This window comes from Prinia subflava, chromosome 1, assembly GCF_021018805.1.
Source record: "Prinia subflava isolate CZ2003 ecotype Zambia chromosome 1, Cam_Psub_1.2, whole genome shotgun sequence".
NCBI classification, from domain to species: Eukaryota; Metazoa; Chordata; class Aves; order Passeriformes; family Cisticolidae; genus Prinia; species Prinia subflava.
In genome coordinates, this window is record NC_086247.1 from 11,884,286 (window position 1) to 11,909,601 (window position 25,316).

At 40.1% G+C, this 25,316-nt stretch overlaps 1 protein-coding gene across 1 annotated transcript in view; it reads left to right on the forward strand.

Annotated features, from left to right (window-relative positions):
• Nucleotide 1: 1 nt before the first annotated feature.
• The window catches only part of ATAD2 (ATPase family AAA domain containing 2), a 30,650-nt gene continuing 5,335 nt past the window's right edge, over nt 2-25,316 (forward strand). Inside the window, exons 1-25 of the mRNA XM_063417684.1 lie at nt 2-350; nt 4,287-4,426; nt 4,936-4,985; nt 6,343-6,496; nt 7,483-7,579; nt 8,025-8,073; nt 8,443-8,553; nt 9,015-9,090; nt 9,991-10,083; nt 10,998-11,103; nt 11,332-11,447; nt 12,130-12,304; nt 12,931-13,019; nt 13,359-13,518; nt 14,869-14,959; nt 15,394-15,708; nt 16,632-16,737; nt 18,019-18,202; nt 19,684-19,869; nt 21,128-21,263; nt 21,420-21,616; nt 22,866-23,025; nt 23,388-23,510; nt 23,600-23,746; nt 24,881-25,234. Of these exons, the coding sequence (XP_063273754.1) occupies nt 144-350; nt 4,287-4,426; nt 4,936-4,985; nt 6,343-6,496; nt 7,483-7,579; nt 8,025-8,073; nt 8,443-8,553; nt 9,015-9,090; nt 9,991-10,083; nt 10,998-11,103; nt 11,332-11,447; nt 12,130-12,304; nt 12,931-13,019; nt 13,359-13,518; nt 14,869-14,959; nt 15,394-15,708; nt 16,632-16,737; nt 18,019-18,202; nt 19,684-19,869; nt 21,128-21,263; nt 21,420-21,616; nt 22,866-23,025; nt 23,388-23,510; nt 23,600-23,746; nt 24,881-25,234 (3,622 nt within the window). The 5' untranslated portion in view covers nt 2-143. The remainder of the gene's footprint in view (nt 351-4,286; nt 4,427-4,935; nt 4,986-6,342; nt 6,497-7,482; nt 7,580-8,024; nt 8,074-8,442; nt 8,554-9,014; nt 9,091-9,990; nt 10,084-10,997; nt 11,104-11,331; nt 11,448-12,129; nt 12,305-12,930; nt 13,020-13,358; nt 13,519-14,868; nt 14,960-15,393; nt 15,709-16,631; nt 16,738-18,018; nt 18,203-19,683; nt 19,870-21,127; nt 21,264-21,419; nt 21,617-22,865; nt 23,026-23,387; nt 23,511-23,599; nt 23,747-24,880; nt 25,235-25,316) is intronic.

The window sequence follows — 25,316 nt, forward strand, 5'->3', positions numbered from 1 at the left end:
GGTGAGCCGCAGTGCGCCGCGAGTCCTTCCGCCGCGCGGGCCGGGAGTAGCGGCCGCAGGGAAGAGCGGGCCGGGAGAGAGCGCGGCGGAGGGATCCGGGCGGCGCGCACGGCCGGGCGGGCGCGGGTCCGCTCCCCCTCGCCATGGTGGTCCTGCGGAGCAGCGCTACCCGCCCGCCCCGCATGGCCGCCCGCGACAGCCGCTGTCGCCGGCCACCCTTCGACCTCCTGGACTCCAGCTCCGAGTTCATCTCCCTGGAGCCCCCCGTGCTCAGGAGCCACCGCGTATGGACGCGCTCCGGGTCCGCCAGGGCCGCGCTGTCCAGGGGGACCAGGAGAGCCGAGGAGGCCGTGAGTGCCGGGTGGGGGTGGGGACGAGCACGGCCTGGCGGGCAGCACTGGGCTGCGGGCCCGGAGAGGCGGCGGGGGGGAGCCGGTGCTGGCCCGGAGCTGCTGGGAGGAGCTGAGAAAGCGCTGGGGGTGGTGTTCCGTGGAGGTAAAAGAAGGGAGAATCGAGTGTTTGGGGGCAAGCGGCTGCGGTTTGAGGTGTGTGAAGAAGCAGCGGCCCAGCCCCGTTCCCGGCCGCTCCGCGGCTGAAGGGGGCTCGGCACAAGCCCTGGTCGGGGGCTGTGGCAGCGTGCTGAGAGCCAGGCTCTGGGAATACAAACCTGCATCGCCTCATGGTTTGGTGTGTTGTACGTCATTCCTCATCCCCGTTTATTTTGGTTCAGTTCTTTATCTGAAAAAGATAAGATCTTGAAAAGATCCTAGAAAGCTCTTTGCTTTAGTTGCAGTAATGCTGATAGAGTGGTTAGAATGGTTAGAAATCAGGGCTCGTTTGTACTTAATTAAAGTGCATAACCTAAACCGGTGAAAATGTTACTTAAGCTTTCTATAATCTTGATCTACCCTACTAGAAGAGAGACAGACAACTTGCACAATGGTATAGGACAGATATCAAGTGGCCTGTGGTCTCTGCATTTCAGCATTGCAACTCTAATAACCGAATCCTTTCGATTTCCATTGTTTTTAACATAGCCTTCAAAAAACTAAAACTTTCCTATGCTATTTCCAAGTCAGGCTCTACTCTGCAGGCTGTCCTGCATTTCTATGACAAATAAAGCAGACCAGATCCGACCCAGAAGTGGTCTGCTCTTTAGGGGGGCCTTGCCCTGGAGTGATGCTTCTCAAAGACTCAGTTTCCTTCAAGCAGAAGTCTTTCAGGAGTCTCAGTTGTATGGATTAATTTTATATTTTTATAATTTTTGCCATTATAGTCAAGACTACTGAACTAAGAAGGAAAAAGTCCTTGCAGTGGTGGGGTTTTCTCCCCCCCTTCCAAAGAGTCATGGGATCTGCTTAAGGATCACTGCTTTGTTTTTGCAGTCTCCACTAGAAATGGTTGTTGGGGGCTCGTTGAGCCTTTGCCCATGAGGGAAGGCTGTGCAGCATTAGGCAGATAACACTGCTGGCATGTATTCTCAGTGTGGCAAACAGGAATGAGGAAGCCAAATGTAAAGTCATCCCTAAAAACAAAGCAGAATCATTGTTATGAAACTGGTTGTAAGGTTGTTCTTTGCTTTGGGTTTGTTTGTTTTTTGGGGTTTTTTTCCTTCCTTTTTAGATCTTTCCCATGCTTTGTGCGTGAAGTCATTATCTCATTTGTAAGATGCTGGACTCTGCTGGGGGTTTTAACTGTAGAGTAATGTAGAAGTGCTCCATCTGACAGATCATGAGAACTGGTGCTGGCTTCATGTTCAAGTCCTGATGCCTCTTTCCTGTCCTGCTGATGTGCAAGGACTTGGTGGTGGCAGCTTGTGCTTTTTTTTTCTGATATCAGCATATGGTTTCTCTTTAGTTATACAGCTCATTTTATCCATAGACAATAAGAAGCATACAACAGGAGATCTAAGGTAAATCAACATGTGCTGAGTTTATTCTCTTCCAGGTTTCCAGTCCCAGTAAGTTTCATGAATGATTCTCTCAGTGAGATCCAAAGTGGCTGCTATCCTTTTGGAAGCTGTGTATCTCCAGATCTAGAACTCCAGTGTAATTCCCCAAGCTGAACAAGTTTGTTCTTGTGACCTACATTTGAGGGCAGTTTGCTCCAGAGTTCACTTTTTGCCTGGCCATTCTGTATCAGGCAGCAGGACCAGGGCAGTGATTGCTGTGCTCAGCACTGGTGAGGCCACGCCTCGAATCCTGTGTCCAGTTCTGGCCTCTCATGACAAGAAAGACATTGAGGCGTTGGAATGCATCCTGAGAAAGACAACAGAGCTGGGGAAAGGTCTAGAAAGTAAGTCATAGGAGGAGCAGATGAGAGAGCTAGGGCTGTTCAACCTGGAGAAAAGGAGACTCAGGGAAGACTTTATGACCTCTAGAACTCCCTGAAAGGAGGTTGTAGGTGATCAGCCTCTTCTCTCAGGTAACTCTGAGAGGCCAAGAGGACATAGCCTCCGGCTGCACCAGGGAAGGCTCAGGTTGGACATCAGGAAGAAATTTTTCACAAAAAAGGTGATTATATTTTGTAACAGGCTGTGCAGGGAAGTGTGGAGTCACCACCCCTGGAAGTGTTCAAGAAATAACTGGATGTGGCACTTAGTGCTGTGTTTTTGTTCACAAGGTGATGATCATTCAAAGGTTGTACTCGATCTTGGGGGTCTTCTCCAACCTTTGTGAGTCTATGAAAGTGACTTGGCAAGCTCCTCTGCCAGCTCCCTGTGCACCCTTGGGTGGGATCCCGTTGGGGCCTGTGGGTGTCCAGGTGGTGTAGCAGGACACTGACTGTTTCCTCCTGGATTATGGGGGCTTCATTCTGCTCTCCTCCCTGTCTGGGTACCATGAGGGCTGCTGGTCTTTCTGTTAAAGACTGAGGCAAAGTACTTCTGCTTTTTCTTCATCCATTGACACACGTTTGCCTGTGCATCAAGTGAAGGATGGAGATTCTATTCTAGTCTTCCTTTTCTTGCTGATATTTTCTGTTGTCTTTTACAGCAGTAGTCAGATTAAATTCTGTTTGAGCTGTGGCCCTTGCAATTTTCTCCCTGCATAACCTCATGACATCCTTGTGGTCCTTCTTCACTCATCATCTCCATCAGTGAGTGGAATTGCAACATTGCAACTCTTGGTAACATTATTGTGAAGAGGTACAATAATCTGGTCTGTGTTCTGCCCTTTTCAGTGTGAGATTTAGTTTGGCTACTCGTCATGAGACCTTGGGTTGTAAATGGAACAAGCTGCTTCCAGTGGTCATCACAGCTTTCCTCACACTGTAAAAGTCAAGAGCATCCTCCTTGCAGAAACACCAACATGGGCAACCACGAGGAATTGTATCTTGAGTTCCCTTTGGTTTTCTGTGGACAAATGCTACTCTCCTGAAGGAAATCTTTTTACATTCCTCTGAATGCCATTATAAATGAAACAAAGGAGGAAAACTCCTCTAAAAAGATTTTAATCCCAGTACTAGGAGTTTTTTCTGTTGCATTAAAGATACAGAAATCTAGCAGAAAATGAACGCACTTGGGTTCCAGCTGCTCCTCAGAGGTCAGAAGAGCTGGGTACAGCTGGGCCCGAGTTCTGATTAAAGCCCATTGGACACCATCACTCTGGCTGAGTTCATAGAAACTTCTGGATCCAGACTCACAAATAGTGCAGGTAGTTGAAGCAACAGGAAAGCAGATTCTGAAATGCTGGTGGTAAATGCACCTGCTACAGAGTGTTAACATGTGCTGTTACAGAAGGAATAGTGATAGAGATCTATTAGCAATAGATCTAAGTAAATAGCTAAAAAAGCAATAGATCTAAGTTCCCAGGTCTGCTCCAAGACAGCTGGGAGGCACAAAGCTCACCTAAAGGTGTCCCTTCAGGGACAAGGAGTGACACAGTCCATCAGCTGATCCAAAGCAAGTAGAGGAGCTTTCCTTTCTCTCTCTGTTGTTGCTTATTTGTTTGCTTGTTGGGTTTTTTTGTTTGTTTTTTTTTTGCCCCAAACCCTCCTTTTGTAGTGTAACTTTGGGCCCTTCCCAAATGGGTGGAACAACTGCATATTATGGGTGAGATTTTGGTTACTGGGGTCATTGAACCAAGTTTGAAAGCAAGGATTTTGGGTTTTTTCTTTGCAATCTGGTGTGGTGTTTTTCATCAGAACTAGTTCTTGGTGCAGAAGTGGTTGGAGGCTTACCTGCTATTAGTTGCAACTCTCTTGAATCAGGAGTGTAACAGACTAAACTTGATCAAATGAGGCAATATAAGTGGTTCAGCTAAATACATTCTTCCTTCTTTTCCTAGAAATTTTCCTCTGGCAACATTGAATGTTTCAATGGACACTGTTTAAGGTCGATGAGAAAAAACATGCCGCACTGTTCAGACTCTAGCTTTGACAAAAGCATGGAAATATTAAGTGAAAATGTCAATCGACACTTTTCAAGGTATTGTATTTCTAGCTGTTCAATCTCTATTTAAGTCATAGAATGAAAAGGAAAAGTGAAAGCATGCACAGTGAGTCACATCATGATAAATCTACAGCTAAAAACCCACAAGGGAATATAAATATGTTAATGCCAGTGCCTTAGAACTAGAATCACTCTTCTTAGTAGAAGTGTTCTGGTTCTATAAAAGGCATGTATCTCCTCCCAGGTCCTTTGAGACCTCTCCTCCTCTTTGGTTACTGAGATATTACCTGCCCTATTGAGATATCAAGATGAGCACACTAGGAAATACCTGTCCTTAGAGAGCTGCCTGTATATGGTACACAGCAGACTCGGGATCCAAATCTTCCCTGGAGTCCACAGCTCTTTCTTTGCATGACATGGAGCACCAGATTAAAGTTCGCCAGTGCTGAGAGGGAAAGGTGCAATGCAATGTGATTCAATACTTCTGTACAGGACTTCTAGTACAAATTCTGTTCTCCTTTCTTCTCTTCTCTTTCTTAATGTAGGCAATTGGCAAAGCCAAAATCAGGCCCAAAAAAGGAAGACTACAAAGAAGGTAAGTAGAGATAATTCCTTAGGATTCCTTTTTAGCCAGATTTCTGAGAAGGATTGCATTTGGTCACTTTGTCCATTTAACTTGGCCCCAAAAACTTCTGAACTCGTCAGCCAAAATCACCTGAAGTTGTGAGAATAGATATAACAAAGATAGGAATTTCCTATCTGAGTTTCATGAAAAGAGGTAGTTGCAAATAGGAGGAGATGCTATTAATTCCTTGCAGGCTTGGGAAGAATGCAGTGTGAATTCCTGAATTTTCAGGTGTTAAAGTATCTGTTCCTTAGCTCATGTTTCGTTGTGACAGTGATTTTCTGGAGTCTGCAGAACTGGTTAACTTTACAGGTTAACTGTAAATCAGTCTTCTAGGTAGGAGGGGATACTGCAGTACTGTAACACAAGTCAAATATAAAGTCATTCACTCCTGAGAGGCACACTGGCAGGGGGAGGGTGTCCCTGAATTTGAGCATTTCACCTTTGATCTGACTTGCCATGCTAAATACACAAGCAGCCTTGGTGCTGTGAGGCTGAGAAAGTCCTGTAGCTCCAGGCAGCATTGTGCCAGCTACAGGCTGAATGTGGGAAGGGACTCAAAATGCACTTTGTGTGTAGTAACTCAAGCTCTTGGGCAATGTAAATTATAATTTACTGAGCTCAAAGTTAGTTTTATAGTTGGTGGTGATGAGATCAAACCTACCTGTGTTTAAAATGACATGATGATACATCTGTTACTCTCTCACTGACCTCTCTTAAGAGTTTTAATGATAGTACAAGTCATAAATCCAGAGCAAAAGATGCTGTCTAATAAATATTGGACAGATCTCTTTTAAAGCAAGCATTTTTGAGTTCTTTATATTTGGGAGTTTATCTTGAGGCGTTTCTTGTCTTCTAGGGCTTTTGTGTCATGGTGCAGAAAATAAAAATGATGCATGCTTAGACAGTGTACCAAAACCATGCATTTTTAGAAGAGACCTCTCATATAAGCAATTTTTAGAAAAATCTATTGGATACAATTTTACATGAATGGAGAGACAACACCTTAGAGATAGACTTTGTTGTTTTCACTTTCCCAGAGAGAGCTAACTGGAAAAAATTTGTGTCCTACCTGGAACAAAAGCCAGGTGTCTGTTTTCATCAGCTTGGTCCAGTCTACTAAAAAGCTGCTATACAAATCACACTTTTAAATATGTAGTTTAAGCAGGATTCCTTTAAATTGAATGCTGTGATCACAAAAACAACTTTCAATTCAGTGTTTAAATTTTTCAAATAAAAGGCATTTACATTTTCCTAGAGCAGGAGTGAAATAAAGGGATTGTCATAATTTCCATCACAGAAAGTTTTACGTATTATTGCATTTTAGTGTCCAGAACACTGAAGACCAGAGCTGACACAAAAGCTGCAGAGCAAGTCCCTGAAGAAAATGGGGATTTGGAGGTTCGCCGCAGCTGCAGACTTCAGCAAAGCCGTTACACCACCACAAATGAATCTGTTCTGTTTGACAAACTTATAACAAAGTAAGGAGGATTTTCTTACCATCTTGCAAAGCTACTATGATGAGCCTTATTAGCAACCCGACTTTCTCCTTTTTTGACAATAGGAAAAGGTATTATTTTTCCTGGCAGCAAGAGCTACTTGCATTCACTGGTCAGGCTGAGATTTCCTGTGAGCTGCTATGTATGTGCTACAGCTGAGTGATGGGATGTTAGGAAGAAATTGCTTACTGTAAAGGGTGGTGAGGCACTGGAATAGGTTGCCTGGAGTAGCTGTGGATGTCCCCTCCCTGGAAGTGATCAAGGTCAGGTTGGGATTTTGAGCAACTGATCTGGTATGTATGGGCTGAGTAGGCTTATAAAAATTGAACCAAAACAATCAGTTTATGTTGTGACTTTCAGTAGATTTAACTTAAGATACTAAGTAAAGTTGGATACTGGCAAAGTGAAGCAAGTGTTTCTGCCTGTCTGTGGCTTAATTCCCTCTGGGAAGCCCAAACTGAAATTTCTTTTCTGTAAGGTTTGCAAAGTAACAGCAGTAAGACCTTGTGTCTAGCATAAGTAGTCATTGAAAATCAACATGAAATTTAAATAGCAGTGTAGAAAAGCAATCTGTTGTCTGAAGAAGCTGTGAACCAAGTGATTCAATGCTATCATGCAGAGCAACCTAAGAGCTATGAAAAACTGCCATAATTGCTTTGTTACTTTACTGTTATCTTCAGAATTCTTTTGTCCTACTGAAATAGTTGGAGTTTTTTTTACTGTGTTCAGCAACAGGGGGAAAATAAACCTGAAAACAATGTACGTTTGCAAATACTCCTACATTTGTTCTTAATTCTCTCTATAAAAAGTCAACATTTGACCTAATTCTTAAGTAGTGTTGAAAAATTTGGCTGTCAATGACTTGCGTTGTGCACACTATTAAAATACGATGGTTATGTGTGCTGTTCTAAATGGGCTTTTTTTGTACTTGCCTATTTTTACTTTCATATGTCAACTTTGTATCTTAGTACTGCAGAAGCAGTCTTGCAAAAAATGGATGACATGGAGAAGATGCGTAGACGGCGAAGGATGGGAGACCTGGAGGAGTTCCACGACACAGAAGAAGTAGATACTAATTTATTATGCTGTTTTTGTATAAGTAGCCTATTTCACATAGGGAAATTATTGCCCTTCCCCAAGAAGAATGCATGTTAAAATGATAGACAGCAATCATATTTCCTCTGTTTTAGTTTTGATTTATTAAATTAAGTTAGTCTAGTGTCCTTCTGAATGGCAGTCACTTTGGTTTTTCAACGTCATCATAGCCTGCTTTCATAGACTTTTTTGTTTGGATCTGCATTCTTATCTTAGAGTGGAAACCCTTGTTATTAATCTTACTAACCTTGGGTACCAGAATGATGTTCCTGTTCTCTCTTGCTGTACAATAATTAAATCTTCTCTGTATATGGAGTGCCTTGGTAATGATACTGTATAGGCACCAAATATGCCCACAGGTATTCTGTTATTTGTGACTGGTCTTTCATGTTTCTTTTTTTTTTCTTTTTCCAAGGAAAGCCTCGATATGGAACGGACTGATGAAGAAATAGCTGATAACCAAGGTAGCATTATTGGATAAGTCTGTGTTAAGTTTTCTTGACTATGCTTTAGCCAAAAGCTTTGTCTTAATTAACTGAGATGGGATGAACTACTCATGTAGTTCATGTACTGCTCAATAGATGAACTATTTCTCATCTATTAAAAAGAAACTGTGCTGCTACTGACATTACAAGCCACAGTCACAGACTCCAGGGCTGTACAGTAGTGAGCTCAGAACAGGTTTTCAGAGGAAAAGAGAAGTTGTTGTTTGTCCAAAGAGCTTACAGCAGAAAAGGTTGTGGACTGGTGGGAATACACATGATGTAGTGCATTTTGAATTTAATATAATTAGCAACAGTACTTAAACAGTGCAATGCAATGTTGATGTGCAGGGGGTTCCTCAGAAGAAAGCGAAGCCAAAGAAGACGATGGTGAAGACAATCGGAAGCGTTACTCCTTCCGGCAGAGGAAAACCGTGGAGCGCTATCAAGCTCCACTGCAAAGTAGGTGAAAGGCACAGCTTCCCTTGAAAGACAATTTCTTCCATGGAAGTGAGAGTGTTATGGGGTTTTTTAAGAATGAAAATACATACACATGCAACTTCTATTTAAATATCTTACCTGCAATTTTGTTAAATGCATATATCCTGTGTACATTCTATTTCTTTGGTTTTTGGCATCTTTATTGTTTTTCAATAAAAATACTACCTATGGATCCGTGAAAGAATAGTAATTGAATAGACTTGATGACTTACTCTTGCAGTTTTCAGTTCTTAAAACTCAAGTGTGTATGTTTTTGCTTTTATTGTGCACTGATTTTAAAAAATAACCTCTTCCTCCCCACCCTTAAAATTTCCCCAGGACTTAGAGATGGTTGATACACATCCCATTCTCCGCCTCTTTTATTATCCTGCTTTCTCTTAAACTTGTTTGTAACATTATTCCATTTTTTTTTCTTTTAACAGAACCAAAACAACGTAAGATGTATTTTTCAGACAGGTCACCTGTCAGACAGAGAGGCTCATGCAAGGGAACTAACAGGTATGAGTTTGGTTAGTGGTAGTTCTTTCTCAGTAGTGCTGTCAGTCACATGTCCGGATACTGATTTCAAGGGGTTTTGGACTCAGGGTAACTAGATATTAACAGTATGATTATTGCTGTGGTAGTCTGAGAGTATAAGGAAAGCAAATATTGGGGGAAGCCCATCCTTTTTACTGGCCATTAGATTTTATTAGAAAATGCAGTTTTTGTGATGATGATAAGATTGTCTAACTGAATTAATTTGTTCTGAAATTGAAGCCAAAATCTCTCTCTGAAAATCTCCAACTGTTTTATCTTGAAGGATGCAAATTATTTTCTTTTATAATAATTTTTTTTGATCACTCAGGTACTGATTCTGGTTTCTCTTTGGAATCAGTTCAAGTTTCTGTAAGAAAGTATACCTAAAGCAAGAAAATTGCTAAATGAAATTCTAAATTACAAATTGCAGTAGTAATGACAAATAGGTTTAGCATCCTGCAAGTGTTGAATGCCATTCCTTGCTAGATAGGAGCGCCTTCTTTAGCATCCTTGGAAGCAGGCAGTTATAGAAGGAGGGAGTTTTGAAACCAGATTTTGAAATTAAAGGATTGGTGTTTCACAGAGGAGATACATAATACTGAGTGAAACTTCATTTGTGTGGGAGCATGTGGACAAAAAGAGAAATAACTTGGTTAAGAAATTTCTTCACTTACTGTTTAAACTTTTTCCCTTCCTAATAAAAATCAAATTTTGCTGTCACGAGGAAAATCACATAATGTAGTTTGAAATCAGATTCATAAGGAATACAATAACCTGGAAATTTACTAGATCTCAAAGTAAACTGAGATAGTGTTCATTTAAATTTTGATATTACTTGGTATTTATTTTAATTTTTTTAATTGTTTGTTTGATTGTTTGCAGACAGAGACACACAGTCCCCAGCAGTGATTCCTCTTCCTCATCTGATGATGAACAGGATTTTGAGAGGCAGAGGAAGAACAGAAATTTAAGAAGGTTAATGCAATTGTCGAACAGGGGAGGAAGGAGACTACTTGGGAGGACTTCACATCTTCCTATGAAGTGTTACCATCTTCCTCTTGTTCATTTTCTAAATTCTGGCAATCATATCTGTTGATACAACTGTAACTGTGCTCTCTACAACTGGATTTTTAGAATTTATTTAATAAGCAATTTGATTGAGTGGCAATGGGGGTAGCAACACTTTGATGAAATTTCTTAATGTAAAATTCTGCTGCTCTTTTGCTTTATAGTAGCTGATTTGGAGAGAGAGCCACTATAACAGAGGATGTTATAAATAGAGGAAATGACGCAAATTTGGTTTCTTAACAAATACTCTAGGAAAACTATTTTAGTAACAGTCTAACAAATAAGTTTTCAGCCTGATGTCTCAGATGTTTTTCAGAGCAGTCTACAGGCACACAGGTTCCACAGGCCTTGGGAAGGACTGACAGTGATAGGCAGCCAGTTATAATAAAACCAACTGGAATAAGTATTGTTTTGGGCTGTAGCTTTTTGAATGTTGAAGTTAAAAGTATTTGAAAAGTATTAGTGTGTTTGGGGATTGGGAGGGGCAGTTTTCTTCCTCACACGAATCATTGTCAGTCCATTGTCTGCACGTGAGGAATAACTTGTTCTGAGTTTGTATTCCTACATATGCTCTGTTGACTGGCATGGATATTTATAAGTGCTGAGAGTTGTTAAAATAATTAACTCAGTTTAGTATCTGGAGCAACCAATTTCCTTTCTTTACTCACAGACATTAAACATAAAGCAGCTGGAACAAATATTTAACAATTCAGGAAGTTTACACTCATTTATAAGATCTTCTGCATTCACTTGTTATTGTTAGAAAATTAAAAATCCGTAAGTCAGAAAGCACCTTTCTTTTTCTCCTTAATTCAAATCAGGTCTCCTGTCAACTTTCGGAAAAGTGACTTGAAGGGAGTTCACAAAGACCGCATGAAAATCGGAGTGAGCCTGGCTGATGTTGATCCAGTGCAAATAGACTGCTCAGTAAGTATATTTACTTCTTGTAATATACTTGTGTCAGACATTTTCAGTAATTAGGAAAGCTTTCATACTGTAATGTCTGTCTATAACTGCCTTAGCTTACAGTTCTCTTTCAAGCAGTCTGAAATTTGGCATGAAAGTTTCCTTTGTGCCAACTTCTAATTTCTGATGGAACTTGATCGAAGTTGCAGCTTTAACATCTAAAATGTGTTCTCTTGTCTTCATCTTTAGGTACGATTTGACGGTGTTGGTGGTCTTGCTGACCACATTTCAGCTTTAAAAGAGATGGTTGTTTTTCCATTGCTTTATCCAGAAGTCTTTGAAAGGTTCAAAATTCAACCTCCAAGGTAATGGATGCCATTTAAAACTAAATTCTAATTCACCATTTTTCAGGAAAATATTCAACTGAAGTATTGTTATATTTCCACACTTCAGAATTTAAAATGTTGGTGGTTTGGGGGTTTTTTAGCAGTAGAAAAAATAATTTTTAAAAAATTGATAAAATCCAGCATACCTGTAGGTTCAAAGATTTGCAGTGTGGTGAGACTATGTTTTAAAAGTGTTTTGCCTTCAAAAAGGGGGAAGTGTGGTTTGGGGTTTTACATACAGATGGACTTGATCAGTCTGTAAGTGGTAGTCAACTGCAGTTTGTTTTGTGGAAGTTCAATTATCTGTTGTACCAACACTTCTTTCAAGAGTTCCAGTATCAGCTTTAAATTGATTAGACTTATAACTAGAACCTTGCAGTGCTGGCTGAAAAAATTGCATCTGTCCACTTTTTGCACAGGTGAATGGGTTCTGTGTTATGAAATGAAATCACTAGAGATTTAACTATTAGATTTATGTATTCTGACCCATCAACATTCAGTCATGGTATATTGAAATAGAACTTCAGATTCTTTGGTTTCAGTAACTTTGAAAGTATTACAAACAATGAAGAGAGCTTTGTTTAGGAGAGAGCAGTTCTGTGCTTCAGGGATGAGGGTGATAACAGGTACTTTTCTATGATTTTTTTTTTTTTAATTGCAGAGGCTGTCTATTCTATGGGCCACCAGGGACTGGAAAGACATTGGTTGCTCGTGCACTTGCTAATGAATGTAGCCAAGGTGACAGGAGAGTTGCCTTTTTTATGAGAAAAGGTGCAGACTGCCTGAGTAAATGGGTCGGGGAATCGGAACGACAGCTTCGTTTGTTGTTTGATCAGGTACGGGTCAAATGTGCATTATGTTCTGTCTGAGCTGTAACTGTGCTCAAGAACAATTCTTTTGCTTTTTTTTTTCAACTCCTTCCATTGAAGTGGGATTGTCAGTGTTTCCTTTTTCAGAAACATTTTTAAAGGCTTGAAGTCTTGAGATGCATTAGGAAAAATTAGTAAAGCAGTCAAGAAGACCTTGCAAAGCAACTCATATCCCCAGCTCTTTGCCTCAGGAAAGAAAAATCCAAAGAGCTGCAAAAAAAGGTTTCAAGAAGTGGTGACTTTTGATCAGAGGGAAACAAACGCAGGATGAAAGCATGGTTGTTTTGAAACTTGTAACAAAGGTTGTTCCCAGAACCTGTAATTTAATTAAGTCCCAGCTCTGTTCTTGGTGGTTGCCAAATCGCTGTAAAAACCAGTGGTGTGATTTTCCTGTCACCCATCTCAGTGGGTTGACCTATGCTCCTGCCTTCTATTACTCCTGACACTTCACCGCTTTAGATCAATGAGTAGAAATCCCTGCTGCTGGTCTGAAAAATCTACTTCCAGTGACTTTGTAGGCACAGTGTTGTTTGTGCATTTCTCCTCAAACAGTGCTGTTTTGCTGATGTCATATTCCTGTGTTTTCACTGTAGGCCTACCAGATGCGGCCTTCCATTATTTTCTTTGATGAGATCGACGGTCTTGCTCCTGTACGGTCCAGTAAACAAGACCAAGTTCACAGGTAGGGCATGTTTTGTATCAACATAAAAGCTGCTCGTTCTTTGTGAAAGGAAGACCACAACCTATATTACTTGATGTGACATATTCATTTATCCTGAAAACCACCTGTAATTTAGTACTACTTGATTTCAGATAATCTTTAAATGGTAATTAAAAACCATTCATGAAACTTTATAACAGCACAAGGTCTGTATTACCTTATTTTGTTATGTCTTAAAATAACTTGTCTTTTTCTAGTCAGCATTTTATCAATAAGAGGTTGTTCTTTCTGAGTGAGCATTGATGATTATGTGGAACTGAAGAAAATTAACTGCTGAGTAAAACCATATTCTTCTCTTAGCTCTGTGGTATCGACACTTCTGGCACTTATGGATGGCTTAGACAGCAGAGGAGAGGTTGTGGTAATTGGAGCCACCAACAGGCTGGATTCCATAGATCCTGCTCTACGAAGACCGGGACGCTTTGATCGAGAGTTTCTCTTTGGCTTGCCAAACAAAGAGGTCAGAACTTCAACTCAACCTCGGTGCTTAATTTGGCAAAGTCTTTGTAACAAACCCCTGCAACACAGCAGGATTGTGGAGCAGTGAAAGTCTCCTCAGTATTGCACTACTTGGACAAAAGAGGGCTCTCTGCAGAGACTGTGCTGTACTGTGGAGGGCAGACCTGGCACTGAATATGTATCATTAAGATGATTGTAATAGGTAGTTAGTCCTCTAATTATTAGTTTTGGTTTCTCTGCACCCAGCGAAGAAAATGAGGTGCTGCTACTCACCAAAATGTTTAAAAATGACTTCATGGATTAGTTAAGAAGTACTGCTGTAGCATTGTGAAATTGAAAGAAATCATGTCCAGACAAGAATTCTTTTTTGGTGACAAAAACTTTGATCCAGGCTGGTACCAATTAAGTATGTTAGGAAATGATGTTCTTACTGGTACTCAGTAATAGGGACTTGGACAAAAATGTGAAGTCACTGCACAGGTGCAGGGCTAGGGAAGCTTACAGTTCAATGACAATAGACAATGAAAAACATCTTGTGGGTGGGGGTAGCAAGCAAAACTGGAATGCAGTGTTTCTTTCTGGCTATCACTGATAGTTATTTTTCTTAGCACTTTTTGGAAAGTGCTGAATTGAATGCTGGTAAAAGTGCAGTAAACAGTGCATTTAACATGAACATTTTCCTCCCATTTTCATCTGCTCTCAGGAACAGGAGAGGAGGTGCCATGAAACAGATCTAAAAAACACTTCCTCACTGTGGAGGAATTTTAGAAATCTGCCATAATTAGTCTGTACCACGAAATGCTTCAATGAAAGTCCTAAGATCAGAGATAGGGATAGGCAGCATTTGACATTTTCTGTATGAGTGACAGTAATTTGAGTCATAATTATTGTTCTACTTGGCAGTAACAGTAGCAACTGGCAGTGGAGTGCTAGGACTTTTCCTTGCATGAGCTGTCAGAGGAGCAAATTTGATGAACTAATGAGACTGCCACCATGAAATTTTGCTGAATTTGAGAGAATTCTCTGTAAAAAATCTGTTTACAGTTAAGTTTGATGATTTTTACTACAGTGGTTTTTTTCTAGATCTCACACTTGTGAAAACTCACTTTTTATGGAAGATGTAAATGCCTTTTACTTCATTGCAGCACCCAGCAAAGGTTTAATGTAACAAATTTAGAACTAGGAAATTTCCTGCTTGAAAAAACAGCATATTCAGTGACCATTAAAATACTTCAGAGTTTAGCAGATAAGAAAAGTATTTGTATTAGTGTGAGGGTTTGGGGGGTTTTGTGTTGTGTTTGTTTGAAGAGAAAATTTAGGGCAAACTAAAATGCAAGTGTCTTCTTTTCAGGCAAGAAAAGAGATTTTCAAAATTCACACACGAGACTGGACCCTGAAGCCATTGGACAAGTTTCTTGAAGAGCTGGCTGAGAAATGTGTTGGTGAGTTTGAAAACACTGCAGGTTACTGCACAGCTTGAGTCATGGGGAACTGGAGCTTGTTACAGGCAGTACTGGAGCTGTTGTGCCTTGCTGTAGAGCAAGGCAGTGACACATCTAGCATGTCTTGGGAGCAAACCAAGACAGATGCTGCTTTCAGTTTTCTTTTTTTTCTTAGAACACTGAATGAGTTCAGGCCATCTTTCCCAGGACTAAAGTTTTGATTTGGGGGCTGCTTCCTTAGTGCAAAATATCAGGCTGTGTGTGAGGCACATGTCAAAACTTCTCTGCAGTGCAGTAATTCTTAGAGTTCTCTCTTACCCTCTTAATTTTTGGCTGCATGCAAAGTCTTTCATTGTTGCACTTTAGAAATCTTGGCCTTGACTTTGGTGTTGCCTGAGCCTGACAAAACATTTGACTCTTGTTTTGTTTATTAGGATACTGTGGTGCTGATATTAAAGCCTTATGTGCTGAAGCTGCACTCTGTGCCTTGCGCCGCCGCTACCCTCAGATCTATGAAAGGAGTGAGAAACTGCAGTTAGACATTGCTTCCATTAAAATAACAGCAAAGGATTTTGTCATGGCCATGCAGAAGACTGTTCCAGCTTCACAGAGGGCTGTGGCTTCACCTGGGCGAGCACTATCACCTATTTTAAAACCACTGTTAGAAAACACATTGGAAAGAATTTTACAAGCCTTACAGAGAGTATTTCCCCATGCAGAGCTTGCACTGAAGAAGGACCAACAGCAAGGTATAACAACAACATCCACTTGTTTAAAATTCTTCCAAAGCAAAAGCTCCTGATTTGTGCAATGACACACATCAACCTCTCAGCCATGACAGTTCAGTTCTATAACCTGGATGTGCAGTGCTGGATGGGAGCTGTGAGTGACTTGCAATATGCACTGCTTTAGTACTTTAGGACTTGGCTTCCACAGCGTGGCTGAGCTCATGCTCCTCACTGCATCAGCCTTGATCAGGTTTAGTTTGTCAGCTGGTGAGAACAAATTGATGTTGATGCACTGTCTCTTGATTACTGGAGGTCTGTGAATAGTTAGTTACTGTGCTAATCTCTGGAGAGTGTTCTCCCAGTAGAGCTGGGATTGTTTGCATTAATGAAACAGATGCAGAGACCCACCAACACAATGAAGGTATTGGGGCTGGGAGATGGATAATTGTGCCTCCTGTCTGTTGTCCACCTCCCAGTAACTCCTCCTTTCGTGATCTTTGAGAAGCCTTATTTAGAAGTTGTGTGGGTCTTTATACTCTGACTAGTTCTGGACAAACAGAAGTCTGCATTCATTACATTCACTTAATTCCCTCACATCTGGTGGGAGAACCTGAGTGGTCTCATTGGGTTTTTCAGGTGTCTAGGAAGTACAGAAGTTGTTCCTAATCAAATTTTATTCCAAGTTAAAAAAAACCTCCCAGATTTTTGTCAACAGAGAAACCTAGTGCAAATTGTGGAACATAAGATACCTTTGTAGAGACTGTGCAATCTCCTTACATCTGTGGTAGAATGAACTCTTCAGAAAATAGCATTCAGCATGTGCCCTCTAATGAAATACAAGAGAATGGTTTCCTGCACTTGTTTCAAAGGTGTATTAATGCAAGAGTGAGATTTGAATTATTCAGGAAAGTCAACAAAGCTCTCATTTTTAAATCCTATTTTAGGAAATGATGTGATTGACAGTGAAGAGGAATCACCATCAATCTTTGAAGAGAATCCAACTCATAAAATGCCTGATCGTGAAAAGGCAGAATTCCTCACTTTAAACAGGTCTCGTTGGTCCCCTTTATGTTTACATTTTTAAGATGCCCAGGTCTGTAAACTGTTTTGTTGTGAGAGGATGAAGGAGTGATGGGTGTGTGGGGGTTGGTCAATATTGGCAAGAAGTAAATGTAAGGATCCAACTGGGTACTAATGTTCTAATCAAATACACTGCCCTGGCCCATCAAACTGACCTAGCCCTATTGCCGAAGTCAAAGTGATCCACAGTTTATTAGAACGTGTTGATTTAATCCAACGGTTCAAGACCCAAAAAATGCACTGTCTGCCCTTTTAGCTTAAAAAGCCCCTAAGTATTTGTGTAGCCATCTTTTGCTTTCTGCCTTCCAAGATTGTTAAATCAGAAATAAAATTGAAAAACAGCGTGTTAAAACACTGTGAGAAAAACAATGTCTACATTTTGTACCTTTAACATACAAAGTTTGTTAATATTTTGATGTTTTATTGTGGAAATTGTATAAATCAACAGCTGAAGCAGTAAATTATTGTCATCATGGTTGGGTCAGTTATTCTTCTCCCTTTTTCTTGCTGTGCTGTCTAGAAAATGTGACCTACTGAGCTTGGTCTCTATAATATTTGACTTTAGCAAGCAAAGGTACAAAAGTCTTGAGGTAAAAAAACCCACAAACCTCTTCACAAGTGTGTTTCATGTTCATAAAACAAGATCATTAGGAAATTAATAGACAGTTCAAAGAGGAAACCATAGAAGTAATTTTCCCAATTCAGTTGTGTGCTTCTTCAGATATAGCTAATGTGTTTCAGTGCCTAAGTTAATTTTTTTCCTAGAAATTTTGGTTTGCTTCTTCTTTACCACCCTCTCCAGGCACTACAGCCAAATTTTAGCTAAACTTGGCAGGTATAGAGATCTCAGTTACTTAAAGTCAAAACCCATTGAAAATGGTTGTGTACATGAAGAGACCCAGATTGGTTTGTGCCTAGAAAAGAAAGAGTTGATGTTCTGCCCCCAGTCAGGTCACTGGCCAGTTGTGTGTGTGTATTAGGCTGGACAGCTTCCCTGAAGGATTTAAGAGCTCTTACTTAACCCAGCTAAAGTGGCAGAGATGCTGGGGACTGGCAGGATTTCTTACTAGAGGCATGGTACCGGTTTTTGAGAAAATAGGCTTTGATAGTCACCAACCAGCTTATTATTTGGTGGAACATGGACTGTATATGCAAAAAAAAAAACAACAAAAGGCCTATAGGAAAAAACTTCAACATCTGTGTGCCTGTTAATCACTTGTTTTTAAACTTGTTTTCTTCCTACTGTCATAGAAATCCTCGTTGCCAGCCAACATCTTTCAGGCCACGGTTTTTATTAGTTGAAGATCCAGGATGTGGGCAGGCTTTTCATCTGGCACCTGCAGTAATCCATGCCCTGGAGAAGTTTCCTGTTTATACACTAGACCTGCCTGCTTTGTTTGTGAGCATCACATCCCCAGAAGAAACTTGTGCACAGGTATCTTTTTTTCTCATTAACCTGGTAGGACTCATGAACTGAATATAAACTTGTGAAATAAGCACAATTTATTGTTAATGGGGGAGGTCTGTATATTTACTTCTGTCTGGAAATCCACTTTTTTCTCGATGGAATGATACTGTATAAGGATGTTAAAATCATGTTTCCCATTTGAAAAGAAGCAGTGAGGGTGTTGCTAGCAGCTCCAGGGTGTTGCTAGCAGCTCAGGAAGATGGGAGGTGCTGCTAATAAAGTGCTCTCTGTGGCAAAAAATCCTGCTGGTCTGTGTTGGATCCAGGAAGTTTTCATTGCTTCTTAAATCTCTGTGCACTCGGTAGATGGCTCTGCATCAGCCTGATGGCATCATGCACTTTCTGAAGCCCTTCTTTTTATTGTATTCGTGGGACACTCAAGATTTGGGGGAAAAGGGTTTCTTTTTTTACCTGTACAGCTTGCAACACTGCAGTACATGCAGTAAAGGAATTAAAATTCATATAACACTTAGATTGTTACGCTGGTGTGCTTTCTAGCACTATGAAAATGAAATAGAACCAGATCTAGTGCTGGTTTCCTTTTTTTCTAGTTTTAGGCAGGGAATACATGTCGTTTGGCATCACTGTATTAAAATATTTTGACCTTTAGTAGCAGCATTGGAGAGCTGTAGGAGTCAAGACAGACACATTCCATGGCTTATTTGACACACAGGAGGAACAGTTTTCCTTTTGTTATGTGATGGTTGCATCTGTGGACATGTAACTACCCTGTGTAGTGACTGCCTGGATATACCATGTGTGCTTCCCACCTTTTGACAGGAACTCTCTGAATATTGTTAATGTGAGAGGGCACATGGAGAAGTTTGTCACTTCCCTCTGGCAGTAGATGCATTTTGTCTCCTGTGATTGAGGTGCCATCTGTAAGCAGTGGCTTGCGCTCTTCCAAAGCATATCATCTGGTCTGATGGATCCTTTGGTAGTAAGAAGTTGTGATTTAGCTCTTCAGGCAGACAAAAGAATGGTCACTTGTTATAAAATGTGCTTGAAATTGTGCATTGTAAGCAGACTTCTCACATAGGTCTTTGTTTGTTGAGTCTGTGCTCCAGAGTCTGTGTCGGGTGTGTGCCTGCCCTGAACTGAAATTGGTATAGTTGCAGTTGTGTGGCAGTTTCTCCAGGCTAATACATCTTGCTGAAGGGCTAGTCTTGTTTTTTGGGCACACTACCAGATTGGCTGAGTGCTGAGGCTCTTTAGGAGTTCTCTTCCACCTAAGTAGTTTTGAAATTGGGCAGAGATGCAAGTCTGTTCCTGTCTGTGTTTGAGTCAAAGTGAAAATTTTACCTTATTGTTAAGGAGTAGTTAATTTATTAGTTTGTCTTGATGTTTTAGCTTCACGTACTGCTGTTTTATAAGATAATTTGATGTGTAGTTATTCAGTATCCTGTTCTACAGGATATAGTTTTCTTATCTGAGCTTTTATGTTGCCAGTTGATGCGAGAAGCTCAAAGAACAGCACCAAGTATTATTTATGTTCCACAAATCCCTTTGTGGTGGGAGACTGTTGGTCCTACAGTGAAAGCTGTTTTTACAACACTACTGCAGAACATTCCGACGTTTGCTCCGGTTCTGCTCCTTGCAACAACTGATGTGAAACACGGAGATCTCCCAGAAGAGGTATTTATCAATACTTTTTTTACTCTTCTCTTTTTGCTTATTAATTTATAACTCCTTGAAGCGTGGCAATGCTGTGCCACTCTAAAGCGAATTCATACTGTTACTATTTAGGCACCCAAGCCCTCTTAAAATTTGCTTTTAAAACAATGCTGAAAGTATTTGTCTAAAGTTTCCTGAGTAAAAAGATTGACTTCAACCCAACTCTGTCACCCTTCTCACACAATGATGCTTATTAAACAGATGTACAAATTTGCTTCAGGCAATCATTTGGGTGACTGCAAGATGGTGAGGTGTGTGCTTAGTGAAGAATGTACAGTGCTTGAGATAGGAAAAAGATTGTTTTACTGAAAAGTGAACTGAAAGATACTTTTACTGAAAGATACTTTTACTGAAAAAGTAAAGTGGTCACACTGTTACTAATGGAATGTAATTTCAAATTTAAATAATTTCATTATTATATTCTTTTTACATCTTGTAGGTGAAAACTTGACATACAGGAAAGATAAAGTCCAACTTCCATTTAAGAATTTGGAAATCAATTTTTAGTTGTATTCCTTAAAAAAAATCAGTACGACTATTTGCTGAGTTTTCTAGACATTTGTGGTGGTACAACTACCCCCCTGCCCTCTCCCCCCAAGCCACACTGGGATTTCAGAAACAACATCAGAGAGTGTTAAAGGAAAGTGTTCAAAATGTGAATGTGATGCTCTGATTATTTTGTCTTGGTAGCAAAAGTTTTTGTCCTGTTAATAAATGCTTTCTAAAATGAGGAATGAAATTACTTCCATACCCTTCCATAATAGAGATGGAAAAACAGAGTACAGCCTGTAAATATGTAACTTCAGAAACTTCATTTAAATTAATTAAAAACAAAATTTTAAAAGCCACCTTAACAAAAAGCTGGCACTTGTATGTTGAAACTTGCCCATTCCCTCTATAGCTGCCATAAAGATTTGAGCTAAAGAACAGAAAGGCAGGTAAATACAAAATAACCAGCCTTGGAAGTGTTTATCACATCATTTTTTTCATGGAGCCTAAACTCTAGATGGTATTATTCATCAGAGCAGGTGTTTTTATTGCTATGCTTTGAAAATTTAGCCTTTTAAAGCCAAGAAGATGACTGAACATAGCTTATCTTACCCAGATGAGTATTCAGCTTAGTTTAGAAAGGTACTCACCTTTTTGGAATAGAATATTAAAAAATATAAAAAATGTGTGTGGCCTTATAGCTGAAATATCTTTTCTCCTTATGCTTTAGATAAAAGCTTTATTTAATAATGATTGTGAAGAAGTTTTCAAAATCCAGTGGCCTACCTGTGCTGAGAGAAGAAGTTTTTTTGAGGACTTAGTTATGAAGCAAGCTGCTGAACCTCCTCCATCAAAAAACAATTCAGGTGAGGATATTCAAAATATAAAACTTGGCTAGCAAATTAAGTTAACAGCTAATACAATACAGTGTTTCCCTTGGGGGTAATTTTCTATCAATTTCTTTTTTCATTTGCTTGTATGTGAGTACCATCTATTGACTAAAAATTTCCAATTAATTTAAGCTCGGCAGCCATTGGAAGTTCTGCCTGTAGCGCCACCACCTAAGCCTCGACAACTGACAGAGGAAGAAATAAAACAACTGGAGGAGCAGGAAGAGGATACACTGCGTGAACTGAGGATTTACTTGAGGGATGTGACTCACAGACTTGTCATTGACAAACGTTTCAGGGCCTTCACAAAGCCTGTTGACCCAGAGGAGGTAAATGAGTGTTGATCTGCAATCCCGTTATACCTGTGTGTATTCACACAGAAATTCACAATTTCTCTGTGTGTGTTCCTTCCAGGAGGGTTTATCTTCGTCTTTAGTACAGTATTTGATACATGTCTCATTTAGTATTATGAATCTCCAGGACCCAGGGAAGTTAATTTTTGTTTTGCTTTTACTTTTTTTGACTCTTTGGGTCCCACAAATGTCTGTTATTTGAATGTTCGCTGAAGTAAATATGTTCCTTCTAAAACCTCTTTAAAACTTGAGAATATTTCCATTAGAAGGGTCATCCAGCAAGGATCATCTAGTGCAAGTGCCATTTATATCAAATGCCAACACATTTTGCTCATGAAAAGGCTTTCATATGTAGGTGTATTACAGCACTAAAAAGGAGAAATCTCTCTTTTTCTCTGGAATTATAAACAATACTTCTAGGACTGTTTTAATAAAGTCTAAAGCTCTTTAATTGTCTGTCAATAGTTGCTGCAAGAACAGGAGTCAAAGCAGCAATTTGTCAGATTTTCAGATTCTGTTCTCAGGGGGCTTTCCTTGGTATAAGATCAACCATAAAGGCTGTGTGGTCTTTTCTTCCTCCCATATGCTTCTCATTTAATTCATTAAATAAGTGTAGGCTGGGGCACATACTCCAAGTCAGCTGAAGATTTGAGATAGCTTTGGATTTCCACAAGGTCCTGTTTCCCCAAAGTCCACTGACTGATTTCCTTTCCTTGTAGTTTCTAGATCTGAATAATCTAAACAAACATAGATGTCCTCATCTGAACTAGTCATTAGGCTCCTTCTGTTGTCTGAATAAAGAACTTGGTACTTCTGGGTCAGTGTCTCATTCTAGGTGCCTAGGACAGGTGCTTCAAAGGTGCAATTCCTGCAGCCTTTTTCTTGCTGCCAAAAACAAAGAGAATCTCTGGTGACTTTACTGAGAAACATTTTTTTGCTGTTATTGTCTGAAAGGAAGTGAAATGAGTCCCACTCTGGGTGCTAGTTCCCTTCTCTGCCCCACACCTTCTTCTGACCTCCTTGCTTTGTTTTCCCCTCTTCTAGTCTGTCTCTTCAAAGCCAGCTGAAATAGCCTTTCTATTTTCAAGAAACTAATTGGTTAATTTCTGCATCTTTGGATGTATCATATTGGTGTTTTTAAGAAGTCATTTATTTGACTTGATGAAAATAATTGGTTTTGTTGGCTGCTACATGAAATCTCTGAGCATGTATATTTCCTTTGTAGGTACCTGATTACCATGCTGTTATCAAACAGCCCATGGACCTCTCCACAGTTCTGTCCAAGATTGACATGCATCAGTACCCCACTGCAAGAGACTTTCTAAAAGACATTGATCTAATCTGTAGTAATGCTTTAGAGTACAACCCAACTAAAGATCCTGGAGGTGAGAATGTGGTTTTATCAGTAATTTGTAAAAATTTTAAATATACAAGTTGATAAATGTTACTTGTGTACAGGAGATGTGGCATTAGATCATTTAAAAGATCCCCAGAGAGCATTTCTGGCCAGGTTGTGAATGTGGCACCATCAAATAAACTTATTTGGGCATGAAATTGTGATAGTCATGTTGATTGGAAACGACTGCTTTTGGTTTAATAATTAACTTATCAGTTGGCATGCTGGAAAGATTGACTGAGATAACCTTTCAGAACCCACCTATGACAAGAGAAAAAACTTTCTTAGTAAACAAAATAAAGGGGTTCATTGGCTGGTAGAAAATACTCAATTGTGACTGTAAAATTTCAGATCGTCTCCTGAGGCACAGAGCCTGTGCTTTGAGAGATACTGCCTATGCCATAGTGAGGGAGGAAATGGATGAAGATTTTGAACAACGCTGCCAGCAAATCAAAGAATCTCGTAAGCAAAGAGGTATGCTTTTGACACTGAGCATTTAAATACTTGTCTCAGTATTTGTAACTAGCCATGCAAGACACCATTCTTTGCTCTCTCTTCTTCAGTGCAAGGTTCAGACTGTGCTTCCTCTTCCTCCTCTGTGATGCCAAAGGAGGATTCTGCTCCTGGGTGTAAGAAAACAGACCCAAAGTGTAATGAAAAACTGCAGATGCCAGCAGGGCCTGTGGCTGCCAGTACCCCGTGGTCTAAAGGCAAGTTGTGTTTTACTCAGACTTTCCTGGAGAAGGTGCTGAAGCCTCTGTTCTTGTGAACGGGTTCCTGTGATGCCTGGCTCTTCATGCCAGAGGCATTAAATTTTTTAATATGCTGCAAAACATGGGGTAATCCAGAGGTATTCATTTAGTACGATTGTAAATTCCAAGTACAATGGCTGGTTGATATTGTAAGACACTGCTCTTGGTAGCCCAGCTGATACTTAATGGCTCCTACATTGCTACCTCTTAAAGTAAATAAAAGTTGTACATGGCAATTTCTGAATGCTTACCTAGTTTTTAGTTAAATGCAACAGTGTTTTCCCCTTCCCTGCTCTCAAACATTAAACTCTGTTCCTGTGATTTCTAATTGAAGGGGAAGGGGTTAAAAAAAGGAGAGCAATAATCATTGACATGTAAAGGAAAGATCATTATTTCTTCAATTTTACCTGAAGGAGGTCTTTCCTTTATGAAAAGGACATGGGGGGGAAAAAGGGGCCTGGGGTCTCTTTCAGTTAAAACACATGATGTGCTGTGACATTTCCTGGTCTTGCTGGCATATCTGGGAATTTTGCCACTAACTTGACCTACAGGCCTTGTGTGGTACTCTGGGAATACAAAGAAAGGTGGGGTTTTCTGGAAGGGAAAATTACAAGTTTGTATTGAACAAGGTTAACTGGATCAGACAGCTTATGAGGCGTAAATATCTATGGAGGATTTTTTTCTCCGGCAAATACTCCCTTAAAATTGCCTCTTCAGCTCTTCCCAATGTGTGTCTAACTTTTGTGAAGATTCTGAGGGCTCATATCCAAATGTGTTTCTATTGTTCACATGTATTAGATCACTTACTAAGTCACCTAATAATCTTGCTTTGCAGTAAGACCTCCTGTCTAAAGTAAGATCATAACATCTCGAAGCTGATGGTTTTGTGAACTAAATTCTGTAGCTGGATTTTTTTTAATCTAGTAGCTAATTGACCCCATTACATTGCAACTTTTTCTCTAGACACATGTCTGGGGAGATGAGCAGTGGTACTTAATCTCATTTGGTCATTTTCCTTGTCAGACAAGTAAGATGAGCATGCTTCTTATTTTGGTAATGTTTTTGATTACTTTTGCTTGTATCTCTTTGTAGATAAGTCAAAAAGAAAACGCAGAAGGAATAGAGAGTCTTCAAGTATTGCAGTGAAGAGGAGGAATATTCAGTTCAATAAAGAAAATAAAATTCCTGAAGACCAAAATGAAGTAGAGAGTAATGAAGAGTCTAACACAGATTGCAACGATTTTGCATCCTCTCAGGATACTCCTATTGAAGAACATGAAAATGTACTTCAAGAACGACAGAAAAATGGGACAGAAAATGAAAGAGAGAGAGTTCTCCTTGTGGGTAAATCTCCGGGAAAAAAGAGAGAACATTCGGACCAAAGAGAGCAGAGTGAGATGGCAGATTGCCAAAAAGCTGGAACTTCTGAAGATGGAGGTTCAAATGGTAAGTGACAGATCAAAAGGTCATTTACCTCCTTCTTCTTCCTGAGGAGGGTTACACTACCTACCAGGTTTTAGCCTGCTTG